Source organism: Felis catus, chromosome B2 (assembly GCF_018350175.1).
Source record: "Felis catus isolate Fca126 chromosome B2, F.catus_Fca126_mat1.0, whole genome shotgun sequence".
NCBI lineage: Eukaryota > Metazoa > Chordata > Mammalia > Carnivora > Felidae > Felis > Felis catus.
The window spans coordinates 58,845,586-58,868,726 of NC_058372.1; the positions used below are offsets into that span (position 1 = coordinate 58,845,586).

The window sequence follows — 23,141 nt, forward strand, 5'->3', positions numbered from 1 at the left end:
TTTTAAAATAGTATTCATAACACAACCTCTGAAGTTCCTTTTAGCACTAACATAAAATAATCACCAAGTCATTGCTCTCTTCTACCACTTTTGGTCTTACGTGTGATTTGCTTAATGAACTGATAACTATTTTTGTCATTAGGGGTTGTTAACTCTCCAGAATATCATTTTATGAGCATCATGAAATAAATTATCATGTCTACTGTCTAAAAAGCTAATTGTTAGTTTACTTCAACACTGTTTTAATGTAATAGTAGTATTGTAAGTGCAGCTGCTGTCAGTTGAATAAAATAAGCCATTAGTTGAGAACAGATATATCAAATCTACTGATTTTCTGATTGTTGGCAAACTATCATGCCAAAATATCATTGACAGAGGAGTCTTTAAAAGATTTAACTGAAGTGTCATACAGTTTTAAGAATGTGGATCAATTTGCATGAATTAAGTCAAATAATATACAAAGTATAACCATAGAACAGAAAATTATATTTATCAAAACAATTTTGAAACAAGAACTGCCATTGTATAAAATAATTAGAAACATATTTGATAAAATATGTGTTGGAATTATTTCATTTCAAGTGTGAAAGCCAGAAATCTCACATTCCTGTTGATACCTCTGTCACTTGCTCTCTGTATTCAATCCATAAACAAGAACTTCCATGTATTTCAATCTTCAATCCCCTCACAATATGACTGCTCTACAACTATCAATTTCCTTGCATTGAATCTATTTCTACACTTGATCATTTTTTTAAATGTGTCAAACTCTACAGTGATTTTTTTTTAATTTTTTAACCATTAATCATTTTGGAAAGACAGAGAGACAAAAGTGTGAGCAGAGGAGGGGCAAAGAGAGAAGGAGACACAGAATCCAAGCAGGCTCCATGCTCTGAGCTGTCAGCACAAAACTCGACGCGGGACTCCAACTCATAGACCGTGAGATCATGACCTGAGTAGAAGTCAGACTCTCAACCCACTGAGCCACCCAGGCGCCACTCTACACTGATTTCTTATGCCTTTTAGAATAAGAATACAAATATTTAACCCAACATTTTAGTTCTGGCATTACGCTCTCCCCAAGTCTTATCTCTACTCTTGTTCTCAGTGTTCCAGCCAGGTCTTCAAAGGATTCATCTCTTCTAACTTAGCAGAGGTTTTTGTTGTTGTTGTTGTAGTTGTATTTTTGTTTTGTTTTGTTTTGTTTTTTGTTATTTAAGTCACTTTTTGGGGGGTATGTTTGACATATAAAATGTTGCAGATATTTAATGTATACAACTGCATGTCTTTGTAGTTACATATAGATCTGTGAAACTATAATCAAAATCAATTGTCATAAACTTATCCATCACCTCTACAACTTTCTTACCACCCCAATTTTTTGTTGCTTATTTTGTTTCTTTTTTTCCTTTTGTGATAGGATAATTTAATATAAGATCTACCCTCCTAGCAAAATTTTAAATACATAACATAGTATTGTTAATCATAGGCCCTATGTTGTACAGTAAATTTCCAAAACTGCTTTATCTTGCATAACTGAAACTTTATATCCTTTGAAACTTAGTGTTTTAAAATTTTTTTTCAACGTTTTTTATTTATTTTTGGGACAGAGAGAGACAGAGCATGAACGGGGGAGGGGCAGAGAGAGAGGGAGACACAGAATCGGAAACAGGCTCCAGGCTCCCAGCCATCAGCCCAGAGCCTGACGCGGGGCTCGAACTCACGGACCGCGAGATTGTGACCTGGCTGAAGTCGGACACTTAACCGACTGAGCCACCCAGGCGCCCCGAAACTTAGTGTTTTAAAAATATAATTCCCTCAATCTAAAATGCACTCTTCTCCAACTTCTCTATCCTGGGCTCATTCTCTGTATCTCTGTTCAAGAGGCATTCAATCATGGAAACCTTATCTACCTCCCAAGTTACTCTTCCAATTGCCCATGTATTTTTCTCTTTTTTTTTCCTTTGGTTATAGGTTTTCATGAGAGGCTATTTCTTTCTATAGGAACATTTTATTTCAGTTTATAATAACATACTTATCATTGTATGTACCCAATAATTCCCCTCCAAAAAATAGATCTACAAGAGTAAGGAATAGCTCTAGTTTCCTTCATGACTGTGTATCTGTGCACCAAGCAGAATTCCTGGAATGTAGTTGGTATTAGGCATATGTCTATTATAGGAACAAATCAGAGAGCTCAATTACTAAATGCATTTTTATATTATTTTGTGTTTTGAGATATAAAATATTTTATATAATTGAAAAATGAATACTTACCTAACAAATTTTGCAGTGATTCAAGCAAATTAAAAAAAAATATTGGATTACCTTTAAATCCCAGTTGCCACACATATTTAGACTGAGGAGGATGAAGGACTTTGTCTTGGCAAATATCATGGCTGATAGTTCCACAGTAGCAGGGGTATAGATGAATTAAGCAAACATTCTTCACAAACCAACATGAGTATCTTGTGCACTCTGAAGTACATACATACTAGAAAAGGAAGTAATGCAAAATGATATACACCCTATTGAAATATGTTTTATAAGTATTTTGCTTATAAAATATACAGCTAATATCCAAAAGTACCAATTAAAGTTTATAAGACATACCTTTATACAACTTTTTGCTTATTTCTTCTATTCTTTTAAATTCTCTTTCTGTACCATCTTCAGCATGTTCATGTTCAAAATACCTATGTTATATTCTTTTGGCTGGATTGACTCATTCCTCAATCTACAACAGTCCCTTACCCTCCGTTTCCTGGAATGTGTGTGTGTGTGTGTGTGTGTATACGTCACATATATGTCTCCTAGCTGTGTGTTAGCCTGAGATTTCGTACTGTTGAGCACACATCCAGAGTGGGGCAGACACCATGACCATCCGGGGATCCCACTGTGGCCAGGAGGAGTCCCTGACCAGAAGGGCACCATGAGGGACTCTGACCAAATGCCAGGGTCAGATGGATTCAAAACAGTTGTGCCAACTACTCTGCCCTGACCCCAGAGCTTCGTACATGACCCAGTGCATGCCCCACCCTAGAGCTGCCCTTCCAACGACTGTCTCTGACAGAGCCGCAGGGTCTGGGGCATCAGGCCAGTCAGTGCCTCTGGAGAATCCCAGGACTGGTCCCCTAACCGAAGGCACGTCACAGTGCCAAGAGATGTCCCACTTAGCACTCACACCTTGTCCAGAAGGAAACCAACTGGCAGAAAGAGCATAGTGATTATTTTCTGAGATCTACTTGTTCAGCTACCACACAGACCTAAGTTAACTGGGCCTTTTCTCTGAAGAGAGGACAATTTCTGTGGCATATGCATATGTATATATGTATGTTACACTTTAAAAGTAACTATGGTATTAAGAGACACACTATTTAAAGCACACATTAACCAACAGGATTAACACAATGAATTGCCAAAGTACTGTTTGAATTTGTTGGGTTTTTAAATTTTTTAATATAATTTGAAAATATTTTAATATAATAAAGCACATTTTCCAATATGATTTGTCTATGGTAATCCCTAGTATCTTCAAAGACAATTCATATCTGGTTACATCCACAATGAAATTAATAAAATTGAAACAATTTCAAGTCACACTCAAGTCATCATTAAGTTTTAATACATGCTACTTTACTGAGGTTTTACAATGAGATATATCAATAAGACAAATGTAAGTCCTGGAGGCAGACTATTATATATTCTGTTTAGAGCATACCCTAGTTTAATTGCTACTTCTCCAGACTTTCAATGAGCAAATCCCCATAAATTGGCAAAGGGAAGAACAGCTGAGTCATGGAGCACAAAGAACCATAAACATCTTTAATTTCCTTTATGCAATTACTACACTATATTCTCTTTGTATTCATGGTTTAAAGTCATGATGACATTTTACCTGGATTTACAATACAATTTCCTAATAGCTAGACAAAGTGTGAATCTTAAAGTATAAGTCTCTATAATGATTAATAAATGGCCATGTCACTAACTGAAATCAACACTAAAAATGAGAAATAATAACATGGAAACATGAATTAAGGAAAAGTAGTCATTCTGAATTCGCATGGACATGGCTACTAATATAATACTCACTGCCTATTAAAATACTATTTTCTTAATTCTCATAAATTTAAATAGATATATAATTTAGTGATTCAGAAAATTTGTATGACCAAATCAGTGTTTTTGTAAAACTCAGTTACTCTAAAATAACCTCTCTTTTACATTGAAGTTAATTTCCACTAGAATGAATGGTTCTTTCTGACGTTATCTAAAATTCCACAATAAGCTCAGATGACATGGTGATATTAATTTTTCTCATCAATTTTATTTGGTCTCATGAGCATTAAAAAACGTTCACATGGAAATGCTCACTTATTTTATTTTTTAATCTCCCCAAATTAACACGAGGAATTAATGCTTTAAAAATAATCCTTGTTTTTTTTTAAATATATATTTTTAATGTTTATGTATGAGAAGAAGAGACAAAGGGTGAGCAGAAGAGGGGCAGGGAGAGAGGGAGACACAGAACCTGAAGCAGACTCCAGGCTCCAAGCTATCAGTGCAGAGCTGGACACGGGGCTTGAACCCACAAACTGTGAGATCATGACCTAAGCTGAAGTCAGGTGCTCAACAAACTGAGCCACCCTGCTGCCCCAATAATTCTTAGTTTTAAAACTCCTTCTCATTGAATTCATGTATAAAGTAACAAATATGTGTTAGAAAAACCTTTGGCAGTCTGGAAATAGATTTCAACAATTATACGTTTCCAACTTCATCTATGAAATAGAAACATGACTATTTCATATAAAATGGCTTAATGTGTTGTGTTAGAGTGGACTTAGGGTGACCAATTCAACTGTTTACCTGGGACTTTACTTTTTAGCACTGGAATTCCTGTGTCTAGTGAAGGCACTCAGTCCTATGCAAACTGGAATGGTTAGTTGACCTAAATGGATTATATATTCAAAGTATTATTCCTGAGATAAAGGTGAATGAGGAATAGAGCTACAGCTGGCATGTGATGAGTGAAATTATCTTCTGTTGGTTTAGGCCTCTGAAATGTGTGTGTGTGTATATGTACCTGTGGGGGTTAATTACCACAGCATACTCTCCCTAACACACGTATCAAAAGTTTCCTCCATATAGAGGTGAGACTAAACTCCTTTTCTGAGAATTTTTCAAATTTGAAATATCCATCACTTGTATTAAATTGGCCCTTATCCTACAAAATATATAGCTCATATTTCTCTAAGAAAATTAATATTACATTTATTGGAGTAAACAGTAGGTGTTTGTAAATTGCTAACAAAATATATAGAGAAAATTTCAGTGTCAATTTACCCTGTACTTGACTGCCCAGTTTATATATAAAAATTGAAAACAGCAAAAAAAATCAGCATTTGCACTATTTCTTTTGAAAGTGAGTGGGGTACCAGGGGCGGGGATATACAGACATGCATCTGGAAATAAACTTCTATCTTATTGTTGACAGTGAACTAATTAACTGGCACATATTAGAAAACTAAACTTGAACTCACTTTGAACTTCAATAAGCTTGTGAGAGCATAATTTTGGTAAGCAAACAGTGAAATTAAAACAATCATGAAATAGTTTCATATGACAGTAAAACGAAGCAAGAGAATCAAGGGAATTGTCCATAAAAAGAAAAGCAATCTCTTTTTTTGCATCCCATGTCAGTATATGTTATATCAGAAAGGAGCAAATTTTGCAGTACCAAAGTTTTGTGACTTTTATTTGACTGGCACAAAATACATATTCATAGCAATTTTATAATCCTAACCAAATGATTTAACATCTCATATATCAAATGTATTTGATGATGCTTTCCTTAAGGCTTTTCTTTTTTTTATAAAGGAAGACTGATCTTGACTGATAGTATGAAGAAGCTTTAAAAACAACTGTAGATGTTGATTTCTTATTTTAAGAGCCACATTTCTTAGGCAAAATAATGATTTCTTTTAGATGCTTTGCTTCTCTTGCTGTATTATCTTAAACTTCTCTCTTTCAAAGAAACTATACCCCTAAATTATGCCTTATACCTATGACTGCAACATCTGTAATCCTTGATGATTCTATGTGTATTTATTTTAAGCATTTACCAATTTCTATAAACTGTATAAGAATATGTAGACATGTTTTCTTTTATATAATAAAATATACTAATAATAGGGATAAGGGATACTCCACCTTTCTCTTTTGCTCTGTGTGTGTGTGTGTGTGTGTGTGTGTGTGTGTGTGTGTGTAAGGGGGGGGGAGAAGTGAGTGTGTGAGTAAGGTGAAAGTGTAGAGTGATAAACACATATATTAAAGAAAATCTCAAAGAAAAATCTCAAATGAACTAAGATAAAAGTTAGCAGAAGAAAAGAAATAATAGATTATAGCAAAAACAAATGACACAGAAAATAGGAAAACAATAAAAAGATGAACAAAACTAAGATTTCATTTCATGAAATGATAACTAAATTGACAAAGGTTTAGCTAGACCAAACAAGGGGGGAAAAAGGTGTTCCAAATATATTAAATTATAAATGAAAAATAAGATATTACAACTCATACCATACAAATAAAAAAGATCATAAGAGACTATTATGGGTAATTATGTGTAAACAAATTGAACAGTATAAAAGAAATGGATAAATACCTAGAAACATATAATTAAACAAGACTGAATCATAAAGAAATGAAAAATTTGAACAGAAAAAAAACAGAAGAGTAATCAAAAACCTCCCAAAAAAGAATTTACCAGGACCAGATGGTTCCACTGGTAAATTTAACATTTAAATAACTAATACCAATCCTTCTCAAACTCTTCTCAAAAATAAAGAGAAGGAAATGCTCTAAATTCATTTTATGAGGCCAGCATTACCCTCATACCAAAACTAGACTAAGACACTGTAGGAAAACTACAGGCCAATATCCTAGTGAATATAAGTGCAAAAATTCTAAACAAAATATTAGCAAATTCAACAGCACATTAAAAGATAATACATTGAGTAAAATTCATGATTGGTTATAAGGATGGCTCAATGTATGTAAATCAATAAATGTGATGTACCGCATGAATAAAATGCAAGATAAAAATCATATGGTGATCTCAATAGATTCATGAGAGGCATTTGACAAATTCGACATCCATTTATGACAAAAACTCTCAAAAAAGTGGGTATAGAGGAAATGTATCTCAACATAATAAAGATCATACATGACAAACACACAGCTAACATCATACTCCATGGTAGAAGTTTGCAAGAATTTCCTGTAAGATCGGGAGCAAGGCAAGGGTTCCTAATCTCACCACTGTCATTTAACATACTACTGGCAGTCCTAGCCAGATAAATCAGATAATAACAAGAAATAAGTGTCCATTACAGCATTATTCACAATAGGCATATTGTGAGAATATGCCATATAGAGAAATATATCTCTATTTTATTTATTTATTTTTATGTTTTTTAATGTTTCTTTATTTTTGAGAGAGAGAGAGAGAGACAGAGCACAAGTGGGAGAGGGTCAGAAAAAGAAGGAAACACAGAATCAAAGCAGGCTCCAGGATCTGAGCTTGTCAGCACAGATTCCCACGCCGGGCTCAAATTCATGAACTCTGAGATCATGACCAGAGCCAAAGTCGGACGCTTAACTTACTGAGCCACCTAGGCACCTCTGGAAATGTATCTATTGATCACTGAGTGTTTTTATATTATAATGTGTAAGATGTATATTATATAATGTGAGTACATAATTCAATCATACAAGAAGGAGAAAATTCTTCTATTTCAGAAAACATGAACTTTCATAGCATTATGTTAAGTGAAATAAGTCAGACAGAGAAAGGCAAATACTATATGATCTCACTTGTGTAGAATTTACAAACCAACCAACCAACTAATAGAAAACTCATAGGAAGAGCAGATTCGTGTTGTTTTGGGAGATGGGGGGAAATGGGCAAAAGTTGTCAAAGAGAACAAACTTCCAGTTATAAGATGAATAAATTCTTGTGTATTTGAAAGTTGCTAAGAGAGTAAATGTTGTAAGTTTTTACCATACATACCCAAAAATATTGTAACTACATGAGATTGATGGTTGTGTTAACAAACCTCATTGTGGCAACTGTTTTACAACATACATTTGTATCAAATCATTATATTGTACACAAACTTATGTAATGTTATAGGTCAATTATATCCCAATAAAGCTGTGAGAAAAAACTATGCCTAGGTGTATTTTACTATTTGGGAGTAAATAAAATATTAAATTTATATAGAATATATAAATATATATAAATAATATATGAACACACATATATAATGCATAATATAAATTTGTTTATATTATAAATATATAAATATATAATTATATAACATATATTATAAAATAAATATATAATATATTATTAAATAAATATATATTATCTATATAAACATATATTTATATATTTATATAATAAACAATTATTCTTATAAATATAAATACACAATATAAATATTTATGTGTAAGTATATAATAATATATTATCTAGAAAATAAATTATCTTTAAGTATTAATGTGTTTATGTAGCAAGAGACATGCATCCCATCAATTTTTGGCTTTTTACATTTTTTAGGTTTTTATTTTAATTACAGTTAGCTAACATACACTGTTATATTACTTTCAGATGTACAATAGAGTCATTCAACAACTGCATACATCACGCAGTGCTCATCAAGAAAAGTGCACTCCTTCCTTATTCCCCATCACCTATGTAACTCATTCCCCACCCCCTCCTTTCTGGTAACCATGTTTGTTCCCTACAATTAAGAGTCTGTTTCTTGATTTGTCTCTCTCTCTCTCTTTTTCCTCCTTTCTCATTTGTTTTCTTTCTTAAATCCCACATATATGAGTGAAATCATATGGTATTTATCTTTCTCCTACTGACACATTTTGCTTAGAATTATACTTTCTAGCTCCATTCAGGTCATTGCAAATGGCAAGATTTCATTCTTTATTGTGGCTGGATAATATTCCATATGTATCTCCGACATCTTCTTTATATCCATTCATCAGTTGACAGACACTTGATCTGTTTCCATATCTTGACTATTGTAAATAATGCTTCTATAAACATAGGAGTGCATGTATCTATTTCAATTAGTGTCTTTGTATTCTTTGGGTAAATACCCAGTAGTGCAATTACTGGATCATAGTGTACTTCTGTTTTTAACCTTTTGAGGAACCTCCATACTGTTTTCCCCAGGGGCTGCACCAGCTTGCTTTCCACAATGCAAGAGAATTCCCCTTTCTCCACATCCTCACCAACATCTGTTTGAATTAGTATTTTTGCATTCTTTGGGTAAACACCTAGTAGTACAATTGCTGGACCATAGGGTAGTTTTATTTTCTACTTTTTGCGGAACCTCCACAGTGCTTTCCAGAGTGGTTCTACCAGTTTGCATTCCTACCAATAGTGCAATGGGGTTCCCTTTCTCCATATTCTCACCAACATCTGTTGTTTCTTATGTTGTTGATTTTAGCCATTCTGACAGGTGTGAGATTACATCTTATTGTAGTTTAGATTTGAATTTCATTGATGGTAAGTGATGATGAACATCTTTTCATGTATCTGTTCACCATCTGGATGTGTTTTTTTGGATAAATGGCTGTTCATGTCTTCTACTTATATTTTAATTGAATTATTTCTGGGGGGGGTTCAGTTTTATAAGTTCTTTATGTATTTTTGATACTAACCCTATATCAAATATATCATTTGCAAATATCTTCTCCCATTCCATAGGCTGCCTTTTAGTTTTGTTGATCATTTCCTTTGTTATGCAGAAGCTTTTTATCTTGATGAGGTCTCAAAAGTTCATGTTTGATTTTGTTTCCCTTGAATCTAGAGACATGTCTAGTAAGAAGATGCTACAGCCAATATCAAAAGAGGTTGCTGCCTATGTTCTCTTCTAGGATTTTGACGGTTTCCTGTCTCACATTTAGGTCTTTCACCCATTTTCCGTTTATTTTTGTAGATGGTGTAATTGGTACAGGTTCATTCTTCTGCAGGTTGCTGTCCAGTTTTCCCAACACCGTTTGTTGAAAAGACTCTCCTTTTCCATTGGATATTCTTTTCTGCTTTGTTGAAGATTAGTTGACCATATAGTTGCAGGTCCATTTCTGGGTTTTCTATTTTGTTCCATTGATCTATGTGCTAGTACCATACTATCTTGATGACACAGCTTTGTAATATAGCTTGAAATCTGCAATTATGATACCTCCAGCTTTGCTTTTCTTTTTCATGTTTGCTTTGTCTATTCAAGGTCTTTTGTGGTTCCAAACAAATTGTAGGATTATTTGTTCTAGCTTTGTGGAAAATGCCAGCAGTATTTTGATTACAGATTGTATTAAATGTGTAGATTGCTTTGGGTAGTGTAGACATTTTAACATTTGGTCTTCTGACCCATGAGCATGTGATGTCTCTCCATTTCTTTGTGACATCTTCAATTTCTTTCATCAGTGGTGTATAGTTTCAGAGTACAGGTCTTTCACCTTTTTGGTTAGGTTTATTCCTAGGTATCTTAAAATTTTGGAGAAGTTTTCAATGGAATTGTTTTCTTAATTTCTTTCTGCTGCTTAATTATTGATGTATAAAAATGCAATGGGTTTGCATAAATTTATGTTTGTATCCTGCAACTTTACTGAATTAAAATTTTGGAGAAGTTTTCAATGGAATTGTTTTCTTAATTTCTTTCTGCTGCTTAATTATTGATGTATAAAAATGCAATGGGTTTGCATAGATTTATTTTTGTATCCTGCAACTTTACTGAATTCCTGTATCAGTTCTAGCATCTTTCTGGTGTCTGGGTTTTATAAATATAGTATCGTCATCAAAAAATAGTGAAAGTTTTACTGTTTCCTTACTAATTTGAATGTCTTTTATTTCTTTTTGTTGTCTGATTGCTGTAGTTAGGGCTTGAATAAAAGTGGAGAGTGACATGCTTGTCTTGTCCTTGACCTTAGAGGAAAAGTTATCAATTTTCCCCCAGTAAGGATGATGTTAGCTTGGGTTTTTCATATATGGCCTTTATTATTTTGAGGTATGTTTACTCTCTACCTACTTGTTGAGGGTTTTTACCAAGCAGGGATGTTGTACTTTGTCAAATGCTTTTTCTCAATATATTGTGAGGATGATATGTTTGTTAACCTTTGTTTTCTTAAAGTAATGTATCACGTTAATTAATTTGTGAATATTGAACCACACTTGCAATCCAGGTATAAATCCCACTTGATCATGATGAATGGTTTTTTTTTTTAATGTATTGTTGAATTTGGTTTGCTAGTATTTTTGGAAGATTTTTGCATCATGTTCATCAAGGATATCGGCCTGTAGTTTTCTTTTTCAGTGTTGTCTTTATCTGGTTTTGGCATTAGGTAATGTTGGTCTCATAGAATGAATTTGGAAGTTTTGCTTACTTTTCTATTTTTTTGGAATAATGTGAGAAGAATACATATTAACTTTGTTCAAATGTTTGGTAGAATTCACCTGTGAGGCCATCTGGTTTTTGTTGAGTTTTTTGTTTCAATTTCTTTGCTAGTTATCAGTCTATTCAAATATCCTATTTCTTTCTATTTCAGTTTTGGTAGTTTATATTTCTAGGAAATTATCTATTTCTTCTAGGTCGTGCTATTTGTTGGCATAGAGTTTTTTATATTCCCTTATGATTGTTTGTATTTTTGTGGTGTTGGTTGTTATTTCTCCTGTCTCATTTGTGATTTTATTCATTTTAGTCTTTTTTTTTTTCTTGATAAGTCTGGCTAGAAGTTTATCAATGTTATTGATTTTTTCAAAGAACCAGCTCCTGGTTTCACTGATCTGTTTTACTGTATTTTTTTAGATTCTATATCATTTATTTATGTGCTAAACTTCATTATTTTCTTCCTTCTGCTGCTTTTAGGCTCTGTTTATTGTTCTCTTCCTAGCTACTTTAGGTATAATGTTGGGTTGTTTGAGATTTTTCATGCTTGAGGTAGGCCTGTATTGTTTTAAACTTCTCTCTTAGGACCACTTTTGTGGCATCCCAAAGGTTTTGTGTTTTCATTTTCATTTCTTTTCATGTATTTTAATTTCTGCTTTTATTTCCTGGTTGATTCATTCATTGCTTACTAATCTGTTCGTTAACCTCCATGTATTTGTGGTCTTTCAAGATTTTACTTGTGTTTGACTTGTAGTTTCATAGCACTGTGGTCCAGAATAGATATATGGTATGACATCAATCTTCTTGAATTTGTTGGATCTTGTTTTGTGGGCTAATATGTTATCTATTCTGGAGAATGTTCTGTGTGCACTTGAAAAGAATGTGTATTATGCTCTTTTAAAATGGAATGTTTTGAATATATCAGACCCATCTCCTCCCGTGTGTCATTCAAAACCATTCCTTCCTTGTTGATTAGTTAGATATATCCACTGATGACAGTGGAGTGTGTAAAAGTCCTTTAATATTACTATATTATTGTCAATAGTTTCTTTGTTATTTACTGTTTTATGTATTTGTGATCTCCTATTTAGATGTATAAATATTGTTGTAGCTTCTTTTTGGATTGTCCTCTTTTTTATTATATAATGTCTTCCTTTGTGTTACAGTCTCTCTTTTAAACTTATTTTGTCTGATATAAATATTGCTACTCTTTCTTTTGACATTCATTTGCATGATGAATATTTCTCTGTCCCCTCACTTTCAAACTGTAGGTGTCTTAAGTCTAAAATGAGTCTCTTGTAGGCAGCATATAGAGGGGTTGTATTCTTTTTTAATCCATTATGTTAACCTATGTATTCAGATTGGAATGTTAAGTCCGTCTATATTCAAAGTAATTGCCGATAGACATATATTTATTGCCATTTTATTTGCTTTGTGGTTGTTTCTGGAGATTTTCTCTGATCCTTGTCTTCTCTTTCATGGTTTGCTGATTTTCCTTAGTAATACATTGGATTTCTTTCTCTTTATTCTTGCATAGTTATTAGTGGTTTTTGATTTCTGGCTTGTATATAACCTCTTCTGTATTATAGCAGCCTATGTTAAATTGATGCCCATTTAAGTTTGAACCCATTCTCTCTCCTCTCCTCTCCACATTTTAGGTATATGTTGTCATAATTTATATCCTTTTTATTTTGTGAGTTACTTGACTGATTTTTTTACAGAAATATTCATTTTTACTTCTTTGGTATTTCCTAAATTTATACTGTCACTTTCCACTCAAATTTATACTGTCTCTCCTTTACACTCAAAGAGTCCCCTTTAATATTTCTCACAAGGCAGCTTTAGTGGCCATGAACTACTTTAGTTTTTGTTTGCCTGGGAAGCTCATTATCTCTCCTTATATTCTGAAACATAGCATTGCTGGATGGAATCTTCTCGGTGGAAGATTTTCCTTATTCAACACTGTGAATATATCATGACACTTCCTTCGGACTTGGAAAGTTTCTGCTGAAATATTCCCTGCTAGCCTTATGGGTTTTCCCTGCTTTGTTACTCTCTTGGTTACTGCTTTTAAAATATTTTCTTCATTACTATGTTTTGCTAATTTAGTTACAATATGTCTTGAAGTGGATCTGCTTTCATTCATTTTGGGGGATTTTCTATGCCTCCTGGATCTGGATATGTTTCCTTCCCCAGATTGGGGAAGTTTTCAGCTATTATTTTTTCAAATAAATCTTCTGTTCCCTTTTCTCTTTCTTCCTTTTCTGGAATTCCGGTAATACAAATGTTACTATGTTTTATGGAGTCACTGAGTTCCTTAAGTCTAGTCTTGTTTTGCATAATTATTTCTTCTCTCTTTTGTTCAGCTTGATTACTTTCCATTATCCTGTCTTTTAGGTCATAAATTCATTCCTCTGTTTCTTCAAGGATTCCATCAAGCATGTGTCTGATTTCATTTTTTGGGCCCTTTATGTCTATTATATTATTCCTTATCTCTGTGTTAAGTCTCATAGACCTTCTCCACTCTTTTGCAATTCCAGTGACTATATGATCATTACTTTAAATTCTTTATCAGGTATGTTATTTATATCTGTTTCACTTAGATCTCTGGCCAGGCCTTGTCCTGTTATTTCATTTGAGGTAATTTCTTTTGTCTTCTCATTTTGTCTAAGTCCTGTGCCAGTTTCTCTGTGCTAGAGAAGTCACTCCATTTCCCGTTCTTGAGGGTAATGGCCTTATGAAGAAAAGGTCCTATAGTGAACTGCTGTGTAGTGCCCCTGTTTCTCAGAGCCAGAGCTTCTGGAAGTGTCTCCAATGTGTGCTGCATGTGCTCTGCTATTTTGCTTAGGTGCTTTATCCTTGAGACCACTCATCTTCAGAACTCTCTTTGCCTGTGGTAGCCAACATTTGGTTCCTGGCCTGAATGTGGCATGTTTTAACTAGTTGTGCTCTGATCTGTTTGATCTGTTTGTGAAATCAGCCCTATTGCCACTGCAGCTAGAACTGAGGCTCCACACCACTTCTGTCTCAGGAGATGTGATTGAGCAACGGTTTGGGACAGTCTTCTAGGTGAGAAGCCTGCTGTGCTGGAACAGAGGCAGACATGACTGGGAAGAGTGGTTTCCACAGGAAAAGGGAGGTTGGTGTAGGCAAGTTGGGTAGTAAGTGTAGGCACTGTGCTGTTTCCTGCAATTGGCCCCATGCTTGTGCTGGGGCATGAGGAAAATAAATGTCCTTTGTTCCTAGAAGGATCTCTCCATGGATACTACCTCTTTGGGATGTACTTGGAGACAAGGGATAACTTCCCCATGGTGTGCCCCAGGCACTCTTCAGATTGTTGTTTCTATACTGTATGCCCTACCTTTTCTCCAAGAGCAGCACAATGCTCTCTGGGCTCTATCCCAGCCAAGTCCCTTAACCTTAAAACTCCAGGCTTTCAGCCCTGGTGATTGCCAGAAGTCACAAAATTCAGCCCCTAGTGAATTCTAAGCTAATGGCAATAGGGACTCCTTTTCCCTGTGAACTCCTCTGTGAGTTAGTCTGTATCTTGCCCTACTCCATATCTGCAGCTCCCCACCACAACAGCCATAATCCATTTCTCCCCTCCAACCTGTCTCCATATCTCCAACCTTCTTTGATGTAACCTCTTCTCTAAATTTAGTTGTGGAGTTTGTTCTGTCAGTCTTCAGGTCAATTTTGGGGGTATTTAGGGTAATTTGATAGTTATCTAGTTGTATTCATGGAAGGAGGTGAGCCTGGGGTCCTCTACTCCTCCGCTGCCATCTTCCAATCTCTCCCTATCTTCCCATCATTAAACATATAGATTTTGTAACATTATTGTATGTCAGTATCTATGACAGTAGGGTAAACTGTAATATTCTCTGAGGCTATCCTGTCCCCTAATGTATTTATTTCCTCTGAAAGACTTTTGTTTTTAAACCTCTGAAACACAATGATTATTAAACTCCTATCATCTCTTTAAATTAAATGAAGAAAATTGGAAAATGTGTGGAAAATCTTCAAAGAGTAAAGTCATTCTTTTATGTTCAATCAGTCCCAAACAACTATGAAAATGATTGGATTATCTTTACTTCTATATCAACTTCTGCCTGCCAGGCTAAAAATGTAATTAATGAAGACACTAAACCCCACTGATTGCCTCTCACACATTTTATGGCCTTGAATGCCAAATATCATTCAATTTCAGAAATGTATTTGAAAGTCTGAGAAAAAGAAGAAATGATTATCTTTATCATTTACAATAATGTTAAAATTCTCTTTTTAAAAGTTGTTATCTTCATCTTTCTTTCATAAGCTGGATAATATTCATTTGTCTCATTCTATGATGAACCAAATGACTGTGAAAAAGCAAAATCCCTATTGAAGTTTTCATCTCAGCTAAATTCAGTGAAACTTTTTGCAATAGCAGTATAACTTTAAATAAAAACATAATTTACTTAAACAGCTTCAGTTTTATTTTCAAGTTAACTTATATTCACTCTATGCTTTTTTTGCTATAATTAAATTTCATCTTTTCTAGAGAAAGAACAAAATCTCAACTCCCTTAAAATGTATAATTTTGGGGGTGCCTGGGTGGCTTAGTTGGTTCAGCATCTGACTCTTGAATTCCACCCATGTCATGATCCCATGGTTCATAGGTTTGCACCCTGCATTGGGCTCTGCGCTGGCAATGTAAAGCTTGCACTTGGGATTTTCTTTCTCTCTCTCTCTCTCTCTGTCCTTCCCCCACTTGTCTTTTTGTCTAAATACATTCTGATTTAAACAAATATTTGTGTAAATATCTTTTCTATCTTTAAAAAAAGTATTGAAATAAATCTTTCCTCTTCAAAAAAACTTAGGTTTTCCAGTGTCATTTTTTTATAATCATGTTTGCCTCAATGATTTTATTTCTAACAACTTAAATCTTAAATGTTTTCCCAGATAAGTTATTGAATATATTTTCACAAATAGGTAGATGTGAGTTTAAGGTTTTAACTCTTGGTCCTCATAAAAGAGATCAAGTTGGACAATATTAAAAATATTAAACTTCACCATGGCATCCTCTTGTGGGTGATTCTAGGTACTTTTATAAGTCCTTCAGGTGTTTCTTTTTTTTTTTTCAGTTTTGGCATTATTTTTAATAGTGAAAAAGTATAAATGAGTCAGTTTTCTAATTAAAGGTTAATTAAATATATTATATAAATGAATATTATGCCATCATTCAAAAATAGTTAATGCTATCAGGAAAGAGTTACTGATATTTATAATACACAAATGTGTGGAATACCATATATGACACAGTTTAAAGCAGGATTCTATTTTTGTTTAAAAGAAAATATAGCTAAACATAGAAAAAATACTATGTACATATCTATCTTAATAATTAGTGGTATAAAATATACACCAAAAGGTTAAGAATTGTCTTTTCTAGAGTGTTGATATGGTAGAAAATTTTTATTTTTATCTCTGCTTTTCTGTGTTTTTATAGTATTTTTCTTACAAATTGACATGTATTACTTTTTGTTGAAAAATTGCTGATTTAAAAATGAAAAATAATTCTCTTCTTGTTTTGTATGTTTCTTCCACCTTTCTTTTTTCTTTTTTTAATTTATTTTTTTAAGTTTACATCCAAGTTAGTTAGCATATAGTGCAATAATTATTTCAGGAATAAAATCCAGTGATTTATCCCCTACAAATAACAATCAGTGTTCATCCCAACAAGTGTCCTCCTTAAGGCCCCTTGCTCATTTAGACCATCTTGCACCCACAACCACTCCAGCAACCCACAGTTTGTTCTCTATATTTAAGAGACTCTTATGTTTTGTCCCCCTCCCTGTTTTTGTATTATTCTTGCTTCATTTCCCTTTTGTTCATCTATTCTGTATCTTACATTCCACATATGAGTAAGGTCACATGATATGTGTCTTTCTCTGACTAATTTCACTTAGAATTTAAGCGAACACTCTTGTTCCATCCATCATTGTAGAAAATGGCAAGATTTCATTCTTTTTCATTGCTGAGTAATACTCAATTGTATATACATATCACATCTTATTTATCCATTCATCTGTCGATGGACATTGGGGCTCTTACCATACTTTGGGTATGGTCTATAGTGCTGGCAAAAACATTGGGGTGCATGTGTTCCATCAAAGCAGCGCAACTGCATCCTTTGGATAAATACCTAGTAGTGCAATTGCTGGGTTGTAGGGCAATTCTATTTTTAATTTTTTGAGGAACCTCCATATGTGTTCCAGAATGGCTTCACCAGTTTACATTCCCACCAGCAGTAAAAAAGGATTCCTCTTTCTCCACAACCGTGCCAACATGTCATTGCCTGAGTTGTTAATTTTAGCCATTTTGAGAGGTATGAGGTGATATCTCATTGTGGCTTTGATTGGTATTTGCCTGACGATGAGTGATGTTGAGCATTTTCTTCATGTGCCCAGTAGCCATCTGGATGTCTTCTTTGGGAAAGTGTCTATTCATGTCTTTTGTCCATTTCTTCACTGGATTATTTGTTTTTTGGGTGTTGAGTTTGATAAGTTATTTATAGACTTTGGATACTAACCCTTTTATAATGTCATTTGCAAATAACTTCTCCAATTATGTAGGTTGCCTTTTAGTTGTGCTGTTTACTTTGCCATGCAGAAGCTTTTTATCTTGATGAAGACCAATTGTTCATTTTTTGTTTTTATTTCCCTTGCCTTCAGAGACATGTTGAGTAAGAAGTTGCTGCGGCTGAGGTCAAAGAGGTTTTTGCTTGCTTTATCCTCTTGGATTTTGATGACTTTCTATCTTACATTTAGGTCTTTCATCCATTTTGAGTTTATTTTTGTGTATGGTGTGAGAAAGTGGTCCACATTCACTCTTCTGCATGTCGCTGTCCAGTTTTCCCAGTACCATTTGATGAAGAGACTGTCTTTATTCCACTGGACACTCTTTCCTGCCTTGTCAAAGATTAGTTGGCCATACGTTTGTGGGTCCATTTCTAGGTTCTCTATTTTGTTCCATTGATAAGGGTTTTTGTGCCAGTACCATCCTGTCTTTGATGATTACAGCTTTATAATATATCTTGAGTCTGGGAATGTGATGCTTCCATCTTTGGTTTTCTTTTTTAGGATTACATTGACTATTCGGGATCTTTTCTGGTTCCATACAAATTTTAGGATTGTTTTTTCTAACTCTGTGAAAAATGCTGGTGATATTTTGATAGGGATTGCACTGAATATGTAGATTGCTTTGGGTAGTATCGACATTTTAAAAAATTTGTTCCTCTAACCCATGAGCATGGAATATTTTTCCATTTTGTGTGTGCATCTTCTTCAATTTCTTTCATAAGCTTTTGTAGTTCTCCATGCATAGATTTTTCATGTCTTTGGTTAGGTTTATTCCTAAGTATTTTATGATTTTTGGTGCAATTGTAAATGGGATCAATTCCTTGATTTCTATTTCTGCTGCTTCATTATTGGTGTACAGAAATACAACCGATTTGTGTGCATTGATTTTATATCCTGCAACTTTGCTGAATTCATGAATCCATTCTAGCAGTTTTTTGGTGGAATCTTTGGGGGTTTCCATATAGAGTATCATGTTTTCTGGAAAAAGTGAAGGTTTGATTTCCTCCTTGGCTATTTGGATGTCTTTTATTTCTTTGTATTGGCTGATTTCTGAGACAAAGACTTCTAATACTATGTGGAGTAACAATAGGGAGAGTCGACATCCCTGTCTTGTTCCTGACCTTAGAGGGAAAGCTCTGTTTTTCCCCATTGGGGATGATATTAGCAGTGAGTCTTTTGTATATGTTTTTTATGATCTTGAGGTATGATCCTTCTATCCCTACTTTCTTGAAGGTTTTTATCAAGAAAGGATGCCATATTTTCTCAAATGTTTTCTCTGTATCTATTGAGAGGATCATGTGGTTCTTGTCCTTTCTCTTATTAGTATGATGCATCACATTGATTGATTTGTGGCTATTGAACTGTCCCTCCATCTCAAGTATAAATCCCAATTGATAATGGTGAATAATTCTTTTAATGTATTGTTGGATCCCATTGGCTAGTATCTTGTTGAGAATTTTTGCATCCATGTTCATCAGGGAAATTGGTCTGCAGTTCTCTTTTTTGGTGGGGTCTTTGTCTGGTTTTGGAATCAAGGTAATGCTAGCTTCATAGAATGAGTTTGGAAGTTTTCATTCCATTGCAACTTTTTGGAACAGCTTCAGAAAGATAGGTTTTTAACTCTTTGAATGTTTGGTATAATTCCCCTAGAAAGTCATTCAGTTGAACTCTTGTTCAACTCTTGTTGAACTCTTGCTTTCTGGGAGATTTTTGATTACTAATTTGAGTTCTTTACTGGTAATGGCTCTGTTTATACTTTCTGTTTCTTCCTGTTTCAGTTTTGGTAGTTCATATGTTTCTAGTAATGTGTCCATTTCTTCCAGATTTCCCAATTTATTGGCATATAATTGCTCAAAATATACTCTTATCATTGTTTGCATGTCTGCAGTGTTGATCGTGGTTTCCACTCTTTCATTTATTTATTTATTTTTTTTGTGGTCCTTTCCTTTTTCTTTTTGATCAAACTGGCTGGAGCTTATCAATTTTGCTAATTCTTTCAAAGAACCAGCTCCTGGCTTCATTGATCTGTTCTACTATTTTTTGTTTGTTTGCTTTTTGTGTTTTTTTTTTTTGTTTCAATAGCATTGATTTCTGCTCTAATCTTTATTATTTTCTGTCTTCTGCTGGTTTGGGGTTTTATTTGTTGTTCTTTATCCAGCTCTTTAAGATGGAAGGTGAGGTTGTGCATCTGTGACCTTCCTTCTTTCAGAATGTCTGTATTGCTATAAACTTCCCTCTTATGACTTCCTTTGCTGCATCTCAGAGGTTTGGGGCTCTTGTGTTATTATTTTCAGTGGCTTCCATGTACTTTTTGATTTCTTATTTAACGTCTTGGTTAACCCATTCATTCATTATGGTGTTATTTAATCTCCAGGTATTTGTTAGCTTTTCAAAATTTTTCTTGTGGTTGATTTCGAGTTTCATAGCATTGTGGTCTAAAAATATGAATGGTATGTTTTCATTCTTTTTGTATTTGGTGAGGGCTGATTTGTGTCCCAGTATGTGATCTATTCTGGAAAATATTCCATGTGCATTTTAGAAGAGTGTGTATATTCTGCTGCTTTAGGATGAAATGTCCTGAATATGTCTTTCAATTCCATCTGATCCTGTGTATCATGCAAATCTACTGTTTCCTTTTTGATTGTCTGCTTAGATGACCTGTCCATTGCTGTAAGTATAATGTTGAAGTCCCCTACTATTATGGTATTATTATCAGTGAGTTTATGTTTGTGATTAATGAATTTATATATTTGGATGCTATCACATTTGGAGCATAAGTGTTTACAATTGTTAGAAATTCTATAAACCCCTTAATTATGATATAATGCCCTTCTTCATCTCTTGTTACAGACTTTATTTTAAAATCTAGATTATCTGATCTTAGTATGGTTATTCTGGTTTTCTTTGGGCAATCATTAGCATGCTAGATGGTTCTTCAACCCCTTATTTTCAATCTGAAGGTGTCCTTAAGTCTAAAATTGGTCTCTTGTAAACAACATATACATGGTCTTGTTTTCTCATGCATTCTGTTACCCCATGTCTTTTGGTTAGAGTGCTTTATCCATTGACATTGAGAGTGAGTACTGAAAGATATGAATTTATTGCCATTGTGTTGCCTACAGAGTTGGAGTTTCTGGTGATGTTCTCCAGTCCTTTCTAGTCTTTGTTACTTTAGGTCTTTTTGTTTTGTTTCATCTTTTCTCTCCTCGGAGAGTCCCCCTTAGAATTTCCTGCAGGGCTGGTTTAGTGGTCATGAACTCCTTTAGTTTTTGTTTGTCTGGGGAGCTCTTTTTCTCTCTATTTTGAATGACAACCTTAGTGGATAAAGAATTCTTGGCTGCATATTTTTCAAGTTCAGCACATTGACTATGTCCTGCCCTTGCTTTATGGTCTGCCAAGTTTCTGTGGATAGGTCTGTTGCAAAACTGATCTGTGTTCACTTGTAGGTTAGGGGTTTTGGGTTTTTTTTTTCCTTTGCTGCTTTCATAATTCTTTATTTATCTATGTATTTTGTGAATTTCATTATGATATGCCTTGTTGATGGTTGATTTTTGTTGAATCTAATGGGAGTTCTCTGTGCTTCTTGGATTTTGATGTCTGTGGCTTCCCAGGTTAGGTAAGTTTTCTACTACGATTTGCTCACATAAATCTTCCACCCCCTTTTCTCTCTCTTTATCTTCTGGGACCCCTATGATTCAGATGTTATTCCTTTTTCATGAGTCACTGAGTTCTCTAATTCTTATAACATGCAGTTTTGCCTTAGTTTCCCCCTTTTTTCTGCTTCAGTATTCTCCATATTTTTGTCTTCTCTATCGCTGATTTCCTGCTCTGCTTCATCCATCCTTGCTGCCGTGATACCACTTGAGATTGCATCTCATTTATAATGTTTTTAATTTCATCCTGACTAGATTTTGCTTCTTTTATTTCCACAGAAAAGGATTCTATGCTTTTTTCAACCCCAGTTAGTATTCTTATTATTGTGATTCTAAATTCTAGTTCAGACCTCTTACTTATATCTGTGTTAAGTCCCTGGCTGTCATTCTTCCTGTTCTTTCTTTTGTGGTATATTCCTTCATTTTGCCATTTTGGAGGAAGAAAAAGAGTAATAAAATATAAAATTAAAATTAAAAAATTAAAATTAAAATTAAAAAATTAAAATTAAAATATCAAATAAAGTTAGTTAAGTCCTTGTTCTTTGGTCTGGTTTTTAAAGAAGCTTGGTAGAATAGAGAAAAAAGGGAAAGAAAAAAAGAAAAAAAAGGAAATGCTTAGAATTAAGAAAAATGTATGCAATAAAATAGAATAAAATTAAACGAAGAATGCAAAATAAAATGAAGAAAATTACAAAAAATAAAAATATACAGTAGATAATTAAATTTAAAAAATTGGAAAATAAAAATAAATTTCTTTTTAGGTATCCAAGAGTAAGAAAATAATAGGAAAGAAAGAAAGAAAGAAAGAAAGAAAGAAAGAAAGAAAGAAAGAAAGAAAGAAAATACGAATAGATGAAACAACCAGAAAGAAATCCAAATGAAATTCCATCCTCTTTCTCCTTTAAGTCTAACTATGAAGCCCTTTACTGTTAGTACACTAATCAGGTGGAGAGACTTGTGGTCCTCTAGGGTCTGAGCTTGGTTGGCATAGTTGGGTGGGGCTTGGTGTAACAGCTCCATTCTCCATTTGGTGCTGCTTAGCTTACTAGGGTAGATCAGTGTGAAGTGCATGCATGTGTACGCACATGCGCGGGAGAAGTGAAAACAGTTTTCCCCAGCTTCCGAGATTCCAGCAAAGGAATTCTGAGCATTCCTCGACCAGCAATCAAGCACCCCTCCTTTGTCTCTGGCTTCCTTCCACTCCCCACTTCTATGTGGTTCGCGTCCAAGCTGTCAGCCTGCCAGGTGGCACCTCCCTCCTGAATTATATGTCATTTGGGACTATTTTCAAATTCCTTACTTCTGAGAGTCCTGCAGCTTGGAACTACTCCAACCCTCTGGTGGAGGGTCTTGCCGGGCAATTGCCAGCTGCTGGCTTGCCCCCAGGGAACATTCATGCA

General features: G+C 34.2%; 1 protein-coding gene across 3 annotated transcripts in view; it reads right to left on the reverse strand.

Annotated features, from left to right (window-relative positions):
- Nucleotides 1-23,141, reverse strand: part of LOC101082908 (protein eyes shut homolog) — a 906,892-nt gene that overhangs the window by 496,474 nt on the left and 387,277 nt on the right. For all 3 annotated transcript variants that reach the window (XM_045057713.1, XM_045057712.1, XM_045057714.1), the window contains exon 9: nt 2,329-2,494. In XM_045057713.1, the coding sequence (XP_044913648.1) occupies nt 2,329-2,494 (166 nt within the window). The remainder of the gene's footprint in view (nt 1-2,328; nt 2,495-23,141) is intronic.